The following is a 12,500-nucleotide window of genomic DNA, read 5'->3' on the forward strand; positions in this document are numbered from 1 at the left end:
GCAGCCAAACACAGTTGGATGACACTGTGAATGAGCAGACCACTATTTGTAGGCAGTTATTTGCTGGTCACGTGGTGGGCTCTCGGCCAATGAAAAGGAAGAAAAATTTGCATCAAATGATAATTAAAAATATAATTATTCCACGAGTGCATTGGATATGAGTTGGCCATAATCATCTTATATCCAACAAACGCAAGTGGAATTGTTTTATTAAAAATTCCCACAAAATATCAAGAATTCTTCCCGAGAGAGCTCTAGAATTACATTATCCAGGGATTCAGTTTTTAATAATAGGAGTTACTGGTTTAATTGAACAAAAATGCAAAAAAACTCACAGGGTGATTATTCTTCCACACATCTGGGAAGCCTGGCCTTTGTTTCTGCCGTGCTACAAACTCTCTTATGTGCTCACTAGTGATTGACGCTCCAAGTTCAGCCTCATATGGTGGCTTGTAATCTGGCACTGGCTCCCCTAAACAAGGGAATCAAAACAGCAAACTGTTAACAGCCTCCACAAGTTTGTAAGGCAGTGATAACTGCCACAACAAAAGAAAAGCAACTAATGATGGAGGTTTGTCAGAAAGTTTTGGAGTAGACGGCTGAGTTGTCCAAGTAAGCAGCCAGCGCTGGAGGCACTGCCGATCACCTAAGGCGCAAACCTCTGGGGGCATGCTCCACCAGAAAATTTTTATATTTAGATGCTCTGAAATGCTGTTTTTTGCACTCTCCAGGCTATTTCCTCGTCAGAATTACTGAAAATCTTAAGTTAATAATAACGTGAATTACTGATTGTAGGCATTACACTTAACTATGAGTGGCACATAAACACTTGCTATAGTTTTCAGAAGATGTTTCTTAACCAGTCCAGGGATATTTTATTTAAATAACACCATCCATAGAGAAATGCCATGCGGAGTAGCCGGCCGATACTAATCAAGTAGGCCGTGATTTTTGCTGGCAGCCGACTACTTTTGACAACATATTGTCTTTTTGCACATGGTCTCAAGTGATAAAGGCTGCTTTTACAAATAACGCTTTGGTCATTTAAGCAATAGACCACACTTTCTATGGGTTTACCGGCGTGATAACCCACGCGGGATGTTGGGAGAACACGAGAAGCTTGTAAAGCTTGTAAATCACGAGCCGAAGGCGAGTGATTTACAAGCTTTTCGAGTGTTCTCCCAACATCCCAAGTGGGTTATCACGCCGGTAAACCCATAGAAAGTGTGGTCTATTGCTTTTATAAAATAACTTTTAATAAAATGGAGTCTTTTAGGTAAAAAATATGATTTTAGTACCGTGATCAAGTCATGTCTTCTCTCTAAAGTCATCATAAGCCAATCATGACTCACGATTTAATAGCGTTGAACTTTCTCAAAACTCATTCAGTCAAACAATAAACAGCAGCACTTCAAAACACGAGTTTTTGCACTCATTACATGATAACTTATGAAAGCTGTTTTACAGGAAAAGTCAACACATATTCATGCGAACGTACAATGAAAGAATACGTTCATGGTTTGTTTACTACAGAAGTAGAAATCAATTGAACATCAGACTGTACGCAGCTGTATTTTGTTGAGTTGAAGCTAGCATTTACTAGCCCAGACATCATTTCAACTAGCCCCAAAAATGTTTTGACTAGCAGAATTGATTTCACAGTTCTTCTGTCATTCGAATTCCTCAAAAAACATCACTTGCCCATTGGGCAAGTTAAAAACAGAATTCACTAGCCCGATAGCAAAATCCACTAGCCCCGGGCTATCGGACACTACTTTCTTTGCACACTGTATAGTGAACACAGTTTCCAGTTCCTTAGCCATTCATTATATTGAGGTTCTACCAACATACAAACATAGACTTCTACCTAACTTGACTTATCAATGTGCACAGATCTATTGAGTTAATATCAATGAGATGAATATTTAACTTAATTAAGAAATACGGTGACTTTAAATTATCCGATCTTGTAAAACGTAGAAAAAAATTTAACAATAACACATTACTGCTCTTTGGCTCTCAATGTGGAGTTTCAAGTTATGCATATCTAAATAATACGACTTCTACCATCTTTAAGATTTTATATTCTTTTTGTAGTCACGACGAGTAAAAACCACCAATAAAAAAAAGGTGATCACTGTTCCTGTTTCATCAAAGGAACAGCAAAGGGACAATATGGGCTCAAACAATAGTTTTGCACAAAGGAACTGAGGCGAGTTACAAAAAGACTAACATCTTCTAGCTGGAAAGAGTTATCATAATTGCTATTAAAACCATTGCGTCAAAATCCAATTTGTCCTTATACATATTTACTCACGTCCATAAATATCAGAGCATCTCATAGCTATCTCCCAGAGAACAATGGACATGGCATAAACATCAATTTCTTTCAATGAAGCCTCACATTCCCGCAAATTCAAAGCACCATCCAACACTTCTGGAGCCATGTAGCGAAGGGTTCCAACCTAGGGAAAAAAACTGAATTACTATACAATTTTCAAATTCCTCAAGTCATAAAAGGTTGTTAATTGATTTCAGAGACAGCGTGCAAAGAAAGTCCTGTCCGATAGCCCGGGGCTAGTGGATTTTGCTATCGGGCTAGTGGTTTTTGTTCTTAACTTGCCCAACAGGCAAGTGCTGTTTTTTGGGAAAATTCAAATTACAGAAGGATTGTAATCAATCCTGCTAATCAAAAAGGGTTTTGGGGCTAGTTGAAATGACTTGTGGGCTAGTACATGCTAACTACAGCTTGCCCGAATGGCAGGCTATAAAACTGACTTTCTTTGCACCCTAAGAGAATTGCCGAACTCTTGAAGCTTACTCAAGAGAGCATGTTATTCTCCCGGTGAGAAATAACAAAGCTGACAATGAACCTTCTCTGAGCTTTAAAGTCCATCTGAACCTAACAAAATTCTCCAGAGATTTTGAGATTGTAAAAATTACAGTATTGTGTTATAAGGGCATTGACTGTAAATTGTTATTACAGGGAAAAATGCTACTTACTGTAAAGCAAAGCTTTTCTCAAGAAACGACCTACCCTTTGAAAAGAACATTCAACAATAATGTAATACCTCAGTAATTATGTCTTCACTGGATCTGGCTGATCCAGCTTCTGGTAGCTTCATGGCAAACCCAAAATCTGACAACACACAAGTGAGGCCTAAGCTGACCAAAACATTCTTGCTGCTCACATCACGATGAACAAAACAAGGCTTTGTCTGATGGTCATCTGACAAAAAGCAAAAAGACAATTACTAAAGGAAACTTTCAATTTTATTGGACACTAAAAAAATACAGGGACATTTAAGGACAGGAAACCCAGAAAAATCCAGGATATGGTTCAAAATCTCAGGTCCATTGTGGGTACTCTTTTGAATAATATTGTCACTGTGAAAGAACCAAAAATCCAAATTCTTAAGCACAATAGTAATATTTGAGTAAATGGAGGGGAAAGGCATCAAATGGCAGGCCTCTCAGCTTTTTTTAATCGTTTTTATCCAAAGATAATGGGGATCACAACATCTAGTCTGACAAGTAGTTTTATACTTGTGTTGGTACTTTTTTTCACAGATTTCACTTGTCAGACGAGCTTGAAAAAGTGCTTCTGGTCCACATATATTTATTAGGAATTTTGGATTTTTAATCTGTTTTAAGCTACTAGTGTAATTTTCATTCCCCCCAAAACTTTACTTGCCTGTTGTGGTAAAATCCACAACCCCCAGCCTACTGGACACGACTTTCTCTGCAGACTGTATAATTTATTAAATAACTTTGATTATTATACACTGAGCCTGGGCACTATCTGTCTTCTCAGATAACCAACAGACTAGTTAGTTATTTGCTAGCAGATAACTGACTATTTTGTAGGTTGGGCTTGCAACACATGACATCCAAGTGCAATGTCAAACTCTGTCAGACTCTGTTTCCTGCGCAGGTGAGTTTGGAGTTATTTTCTTCAAAATAATGTGTAATAAAACAACTTTTTATCATTTGATTAAGTTTTTGCGATATCCCAAATAATCAAGCTTTCAGTAAGTGTTATCAGCCTCAGCCTTTCGGCTTGGTTTATAACACTTTCCTCAACCTCTATTATTCTGGATTTTGCAAAAACCTCATCAGCTAATATTGTTTATAACTTACCGTCATTATGTAAGTAAGCCAGTCCCCCAGCTAGTGAACGACCCAGAACACACAATTCCTGCCACGTCACAGTGTTACACTTCAGGAACTTCAACAGCGAGCCTTTACTGTGATACTCAGTAACTAGCAGATATTCAAGCCCATAGCTCTTCTGACTTTCAGCAGCAAAATAGAACTGCAAGAAAGGTTTATAATGCAAGTTATTTATCCACTATATGTGTGGTCAGTTTAGCAACAAAGCCACATGTAGCCTTCGTTTTTTAGTGTGTTGTTGTCAATTTTTAAACCTGGCACTTATATCAGCACTCTGGGAGTAGGATACATTTACCACTCTAAGTACTAATAAGAATTAAAAATATCATTATAAAAAAAGAAGCTATTTCTATCACTTTTTTGGCACCAAAGCGCTTGATAAATTATACCTCCCAACTTTTTCTGGGTCAAAAGCAGGGCTGTCAAAAAGTTTTTTAGTAGCAGGCAGATAATGAATAGTAGCCAGTTTTGGAACTCGCACCAAAAGCACAAATTCTTGAGGGCTGAAGCATCTAGGGACATTAGAGTCTACAAAATGCCATTTCCAGGGGTTTTCAAGAGGTATTTTCCACATTGGACGCCACGTTATTTCGTCAGAATACACACAAGACTGGGAACAATGCCGTCAAAATGTCCCTGAGGCGTTCCACAACATGACACAGTTTGTACGTTTCACAGATATACGCGTTGAATTTCATTCAAAACTGGGAAACGGATGCTATACAATTTTATTCGAGGGTGCTTATTTTTTGTTACCAGTTATGGTAGAAGGATATGAAAGTAGCCAGCTAAGGATGGCTAACTACCTGGCGGTTTTGGCCAGCTACCGGCCCTTATTGACAGCCCTGCAAAAGCATGAGATCTTGGGTCTTGTCATGACTGAGATTTCCAAAAACATCCTCATGACACCCAAAGATTTCCAACAATATTTTATTTTCCAGAGACCTTTGGACATTGCCAAAAATGCCGGAAGATGTTCCAGCAACCCTTAAGCCCTTCCAAAGCTATTTAAAAGGCAACAGTTTTAGAGTGCCATGATACCGTTACTGTAGGACACAAAGTCAACATTAATCACCTTATTGGAATTTTTTAGGGAAATTGAAACGAAAGTGTGTTAAAAAACAACTCATCTTGCGAGTCAGGCATGAGTCTCCGTGAGATCAATGTCTTAGGTCTGCAGGTGTGAGACTCATGCATTATGTGTGAGAGTTGGCAAGTAGTTAATACGTTCACAAACAATTTCAGGGGGTGAGATGCTTATCAGCATATTGTCAAGAGAAGCGTCTAATTCACTTACTCAGACATATTATTTTCAAGAGTGAAAAAAACACAAAGAATGTAAACTTTCAAAACACAATCCTTTGATGGCTGCACAGTGTGACTGTCCTTAAGCCCTGGGGCACTCCCATAAATTTCAGATAGGTGTGTGTTGCCCAGCAAGATCTTTAACCCTGACCCTGTTTAAGTATGAGACAAAAATAATTATGATACCTGAATGAAGGCCCAAACCAGAAAAATGACAACCCTATTCAAGGGAGAAACAATCTCTGAGAGTTTAATGTCAACAAAACTGTGACTAATACCTGGTGACAAATATGTGTACATTTTAAAACTAACCACCACTTCAGATTGGTGTCATGCTCTGTCTAAGGGTTACCAAATTTTACCTTCAAAATACTTGGATGTGACATATGAGTCTCAAAGACTTCTTTTTCACTCTTCCAAGTTTGCCTGTGTTCTGGAGGAAAGGTTTTCACTGCAACAACCTCCCCTTTATAATAGCCACGCCACACAGAGCCATACCGGCCTTGACCAACCAGCTCCTCAAGATTGAGCCCAGTGAGGTCATGTTGTACATTGGGAACTTCTTTTTCTTCCAACCCCGCAGCTTGGTATTTAAGACTATCACGATTCCTGCATTTGTAGAGGTAGACTAACACTGATGTCATAATAACAGCTGCAAGAACTATAACCACTATTGCAACCACAATGGTTTCTGCACTGCTTGATTTTGGGGTATAACCTAAAAAATAAATATATTATCTTTTTTAAAGAAAATTTCCACGTTTGACACGCACACAAACACAGTTCAAAAGGCAAATATCTTTTCATGCGATAATAATATTAATGACACTATTTGATTTCATTTAAGGTATTTCCCATATTTGAGGTTTCAACGTTTTAAAATAGGTATGCTTGAGAGCTTTCTATTAAAAAAAAAAATCAGAAGAAAATATTATTTCTGTCGAAAGATATCGGGGGTAAAAGATTTCTTCTTGTTAATTATCTTTATTGATCGTTGACAAGATCTGTCATACCCGTGTCATATATCAGTTAACTTGCCTGTGAACTAGTAACGTGATACTGAGTGCGTGCTTCGACACAACAAATTGCAAATTGTCTTCGGGTTGTTTATAGCCTTTAGTATTACTCTCCGTGGATAATTAGCGTTTGCTTCGGTAAAAATGCCGCCAAAAAAAAAGAAAAGGTCGCGTCCGTTTTCGTCATCGAAACCGAGAGCGAAAAAGGAATCGAAGAGCGAGTTTGACAAAGAATGGGCTGCAAAATTGGCAGAGAGCGATAAGGGCTCATTTTATTAGCAAGAGAAGTGGCTCGAGGAGTTGGATGTTCAGAAAAGCGAATATGCTTCAGTTACTGAGAGTGCAAGCTGCTCCAAAATCCAGCTTGAAGAACCAGATGAAGAAAGCCAAGTAAGCTCATCGACCCCATCTGCCGATGGAACGTGGAAAACAATAAGCGGTGGAGCTATCGTATCGAGCGAAAAGCTGCTTGAGAAACTAGACGAGCCTGTACCTTGTCGATTTTGCCAGGGAAGAGTCCAAGTCATGGAAAATGTAGCGACTAAGCATGGACTTGGTTCTACCTGGAGAATCCAGTGCGAGAATGAAAGCTGTCCGTCGCACGAGACAAATTCTGTTTTTAATTCTTCCGAGAAGAGCAGAGCGTTTGAAATAAACCGGGCCTCAGTGCTTGGCCCTCGAGCAATCGGTGGTGGACATTCGGCGGCTTCAAAGTTTTTTAGTTTTCTTGGCCTTGCGCCGATCAACAAAAATGCCTGGGCAGATCATACAAAAAAGATCGAAGGAGAGGCAAAACTTTTGCTCGCGAAAGAATTAAACCGTGCTTCTCGTGGTGTAGAAGAGTGGAAGTTTTCCAACGGAGAATTAAACTGTTCACTTGCTTGCCGCGAAAGTTTGTTCCTGTTACAAGTTACCTGTCAAAGTCCTATTGTTAGAGAAAATTGATCCCTCTCTGATATCAATCAGAATAAACATTTAGGTGTTATAATCTCATTCCAGGTAGGATGCCGCCAAAAATGTATTTTTTACTTTATCTCCGAACGCAAATTTTGCTGATCGACTCGTACGTTTTGAACTCCAAGTCGGCAGCCTTTCAGTCAATTTGGCTACAATTTGGCCAGAGTGATGCCATATATCTCTTCTACAAAACCGTGTCTGTGAATTTTAATACTCCTTTTCATTTTAAAGCTAGAGCTTTTTTTCCACAGGGAGTGTTGACTAATTGCCTTCCCCAACTTCATTTGCTAATAAAAGAAAAACAAACGCACTTGTCAAAAATCTGAGACACAGTTTTTTAGTGGAACGTGTTGAGAAGCGAATGCGGTGTTAATTGTTTTCCCCCGTATATTTCTGGCGGGAGTGGAACACGATTTATAGAGACGTGTACATTTACACAAAGCATTCCAATTTCGAAACACATTTAAGTAAATCGTTTTTGTTAGTTCAAATCCATAATCTGGAATTATTAAGCTTTTAAAAAATATATGGTTTATAGGGGTTTTTATAAAAACAACTAACGCTACAGCGATCGGCACGCGGACGGTCCTGAAGGGTGGATGATACCTTAATGTCAGGACAGTGAACAATACCATTAAGTAATGCTCCAGATAAGAAAAAAAAAGAACCAAATGCAATGAACACGTCAGAATGCAAATAGGTGCTAACTGTACTATTGTCTCTACTACACTAGCTTGTGAAAACATCCGTTTCTCCGTGCTCTTCGCCGCTAGGCCGTTTCGCGTGGAGGAACGTCTGCCACTCAGTAACAGAAATTCCATACTGATGACGCAACTCAATGTTCACATAATAAATCCGGTAGTCATGGGGTTCCAAATATAAATTTGTCCCATTTTACGAGTGTTATGGTCGATTTTGGTAAATTGTTGTGTTTATCTGCCAACAAGCTCCAGCAAAACTCAAATGCTTCTTCTAGAAAAGACTATATTCCACAAATATTGACTGTTCTGTTAGAGATTCTTCACGTTTACATTTGATCTTTGTGGCCTTTTGTCTGTCATTCGTAAACAATAGCTAAAACAATGTAACTACTCCGTTGACCAATCAGCACTTCTGACCGGATTCCGGACAGATTTTACGTCATCAGTATGGAATTTCTGTAGCTGAGTCGCAGACGTTCCTTCGCGCGAAATATCCCCAGCAGCGAAGAGCGAGGAGAAACAGATGTTTTCACAGGCTACTACTACACTTCTGATCAGATCAAATTTTACAAATCTTCGCAAAGCAGCAAGTATAATAAGCAAAATCCACCAGGACATTGAGTAATTTTGATTTTCAGTGGACAAAAATCTTGAACCAGAACAAGTTAACGCATATTGCATTCTCTCTTACATTTTTCAAGGGCTAAAGATGTAATAAATCATCTGTAGCCACACCAACAAAAATTTCCCATGGGAGCCCGAAAAAATAAATGTCAAATTTATTCATGTATTTTTACAGGCTGCTCAAATCAGGGGTTCATTAAGGTTTGGAGCAGAAGGGTATCTGGATTTGGCATCCAGAAAACAGTTACTGTTATATTTCTTCTTTTCATTGAGATTTTTACAAGCAGCCAGGCAAAATTGTCCCCGCAGCTGGTCACTTCGCCTGGTGTCTAGCCCTTAATGAAACCCCTGTAAATTTGCTAAAAGTCAAGCTCGACTCAGACTTAATGCACTTTGTAATACTGTTGGGACATGTATGAAATTAAAGTCCCTAAGTAGGGAATTCTGAGGAATAACTAGCCCATAGTGGAGACGAAACTAAACCTCTGGTTAAGTCTTTAAGCCCTAAGAGTGACGAGCGTCAAATTTCTCCTTGTAATATCACTGCTGTATAAAACAGAGTGGTCATGAGAATTAAGGAAATGATCAACCAAGACGAATCTAATTGATACTTCAACAAATTCTCCCTACTTCTTCTTTTGAAAACGTATAGGGATAACAAATGAGAATTTGAATTTTGATGTTAGGGTTTAAAGGGTTGAGTCCATCTGCAAACCAGCACTTAAAACCTTATTCTGGGCCTCATCTGTGAACCAGGATTTGAGTACACACCACGATTGGCCTGTTTAAAATGCCACTGTCGATTTGCCAATCAGGTTGAAAGGAAATTCAAAACAAACCTCTGGTGATTTGTCGAGTCTGTTGGGCTCCCAGACCAAGGATCTCGGCACTGCTTTACATACACAACTACATGTAGCAGAAGTTAGATTACTTCTGCAAAGCACAGTAGGGACTACCCCTCAGAATAAACATACCATGAGTTGTTGTAGGAGCTGTAGTTGTCTCATTCATTACATAGGGAACAGAAGTAAAGTTTACGTTGCACATATCAATATTGCAGCAGCAAATCCCTGACACATTCTCGTGCCTGAATGCCAATCCATGATTCTGAATGCAATCATCTTGGCAATGATCCAATGGATTGGCAGGCAAGAGCCCAAAACAACCTTTCTTTATAATTATATGTAGCGTCTCATTTCTTTCATTCTTCAAATCACGCCACAAAACAAAACACCTTTCGCCCGCACTTTCACATGTTTCATTCCCTTCTCTTATGATTCCTTTATCATTGTGGTAGGAGTCACAGACCAACCCTGTTCCATCCTGGCAAAACCCTAAAAAGAGAAAGAGACTTGCAAATCATTATTACATACATATTTTCAAATTGACTGAACTGTCCATAACATATACATTAACAACTACAACACTAAAATGGAGGTTGGGTGCCTAGAGCATACAGGGGCTTCCACTTTTGGTAGCCAGCCCCTCGATTGGCTGACACCCCCATGGCTAGAATGCCGGCACAACCAGGCATAAGCCACCACACCAAAGAGGAACATACAGGCACCCATCACATAATGAAGAAAAACCACAGGGAGGGGAAGGAGGAAGAAAATTGGCTAAAGAAACCTTAAGGCATGAACAATGCAGCACGAAGGAAAACTCGACAAGCCACTGAATCATTTGAAAGTTATAACAAACTACCAGGAAAGCGCATGCTCACCAATCGCTGACTACTAGTACTGAAAATCCTCAAAAATAATACTTTTTTTACATCATTTTGAGAATAATTATCATTCAGTATAATTGAAAATAATTAAGATGGAATCCAGTAGGAAATTGAGTAATTTTAATTTTCAGTGGACAAAAACCTTGTACCAGAATAATTTCAATCATATTGTATTCTTTTTTTACAACTTATCAAGGGCTCTGAATGTGGGAAGATTTTAACCTAGACTTTTTCGCATCATCTGACGGGCTGTCCGGATTGCGAGTGTTTAGCCTTGTCCTTTCTTTAGTAGTGGAAACTAAGGGGTACAGGAAATTGCTTAAGTTGCAGCGGATTGGGAAAATAACCACACAGCAAGCAACAACAAAGCAAGTAATAAGGTAGAATGTATATTGAAAATCCCACCAAGTATTTATCTTCTTTAATCTTTCACCTGAATTCCCATACAAATTTATGTTCACAGCCATTTTGAGGATTACCCAATATGAGACTACATGTATTAATAATAATTAAAAACAAATGGCCGCTGAAAAATGCTCCAAAGTTTGCTGGTGTTCATTTAATTTTTGATGATTATTTCAGCGAAATGGTAATTATCTCCTTAGTATTATCCATTTTTTAGTTAATTCTAAGTGTCTTTAAAACAGTGTTATACATTTTAAAATGTCAATTGCAGGGCCATCTGAACATGATGCAGTCCCTCCATGCAAACAGCCCCTTAAGGCTGGTTTTCACTAACGACGGAGTCGGAGTCATAATCAGAAGCGTAGAGCTTATGATCTAGTGAAAACAGTGTTCCGATTCCGCTTACAACTCAGTCACTTACGTTCCGCTCATGATCTAGTGAAAACCAGATTGTCGGAGTCAGAAGCAGAAGCAGAGAACCAAACCAATCAGAAAGCGTGGGAATGTGCATTGTGATTGATTTATCCTTCTACTTCTGCTTCTGACTCCGACAATCTGGTTTTCACTAGATCATAAGCGGAACGTAAGCGACGGAGTCGTAAGCGGAGTCGGAAGAAAATGGAAACGTACTGATTCTTCTGACTCCGATTCTGTCGCGCCTATGACTCCACTTACGACTTTTCGATTTTTTATTTTCACTAGGTCATAAGCCCTCTTACGACTCAGCTTACGACTCCAACTCCGTCCCTTGTGAAAACCAGCCTTTAGTCAGACATAAGTCTAACCAACAGAGAGTGCGATGTTGTGCCATGTATTAGAACACAAAAAAAACCTACAAAATGTACAGAAAAGGGTCATTAAATATACAGATTGTAGCTGCATTTTAAGTCCATTAAAAAGACAACGCAAAAGTTTTAATATTTGCATTTGTCAATAAAAAATTTTTATTCTTCTATGATAATCGATTGATTTTTCACAATAGATTCTCGTGTCACCAAGGTTTTTGATTAATGAACAGTGATAATCAGTGATCGGCACACAGTCTGGTGTATTGATGGCAAAACGGATATCCAGTACCAAAATGTTCCAGAATTAACACAAATCCAGAAAAATCTCCTTTACTTTGAAGGTAGCCCCGTTTTCCGACACCATTCTTTGAAGCATTTCCGTTTGTCAGACACCCAGCGACTTATTGCCTGTAATAAAATTAAATCTCTCTGATCTGAACAACTGAAGACAGTCTACCATTCACTGAGGTACGCCTGCTCAATACGCTATTGTCATAAAGCTACAACTTGAAATAATTTCAAAATTTACCTTGCCTCGGGATCAACAACAAAGTCGTTAAAACCAAAGCCACTAGACTTGCGGAATCCTCCATTTCGGGAAACAGGCTTTATTTATCTGCAAAGATTTTAAACGCCATGATAATAAACTCTGGTATTATGCTTTAAAGAAGACGTAAATCAATATCGAATCGGATTATTAAATAATTTTGTCCGGAAAACTCATTGAAGGATGGTTGACATTCCGGAAACGCGCGCGATTTCGAGTGATAAACCAAAACGGGGAAAGACTCAAAATAACCTC

At 38.8% G+C, this 12,500-nt stretch overlaps 1 protein-coding gene across 1 annotated transcript in view; it reads right to left on the reverse strand.

The window, feature by feature from the left end:
* The window catches only part of LOC140931272 (bone morphogenetic protein receptor type-2-like), a 15,144-nt gene that overhangs the window by 2,054 nt on the left and 590 nt on the right, over nt 1-12,500 (reverse strand). Inside the window, exons 2-8 of the mRNA XM_073381041.1 lie at nt 12,228-12,314; nt 9,751-10,110; nt 5,841-6,196; nt 4,141-4,315; nt 3,072-3,229; nt 2,318-2,465; nt 336-472 (exon numbers count right to left, since the gene is read on the reverse strand). Of these exons, the coding sequence (XP_073237142.1) occupies nt 336-472; nt 2,318-2,465; nt 3,072-3,229; nt 4,141-4,315; nt 5,841-6,196; nt 9,751-10,110; nt 12,228-12,291 (1,398 nt within the window). The 5' untranslated portion in view covers nt 12,292-12,314. The remainder of the gene's footprint in view (nt 1-335; nt 473-2,317; nt 2,466-3,071; nt 3,230-4,140; nt 4,316-5,840; nt 6,197-9,750; nt 10,111-12,227; nt 12,315-12,500) is intronic.

Source organism: Porites lutea, chromosome 3, assembly GCF_958299795.1.
Source record: "Porites lutea chromosome 3, jaPorLute2.1, whole genome shotgun sequence".
Lineage (NCBI taxonomy): Eukaryota > Metazoa > Cnidaria > Anthozoa > Scleractinia > Poritidae > Porites > Porites lutea.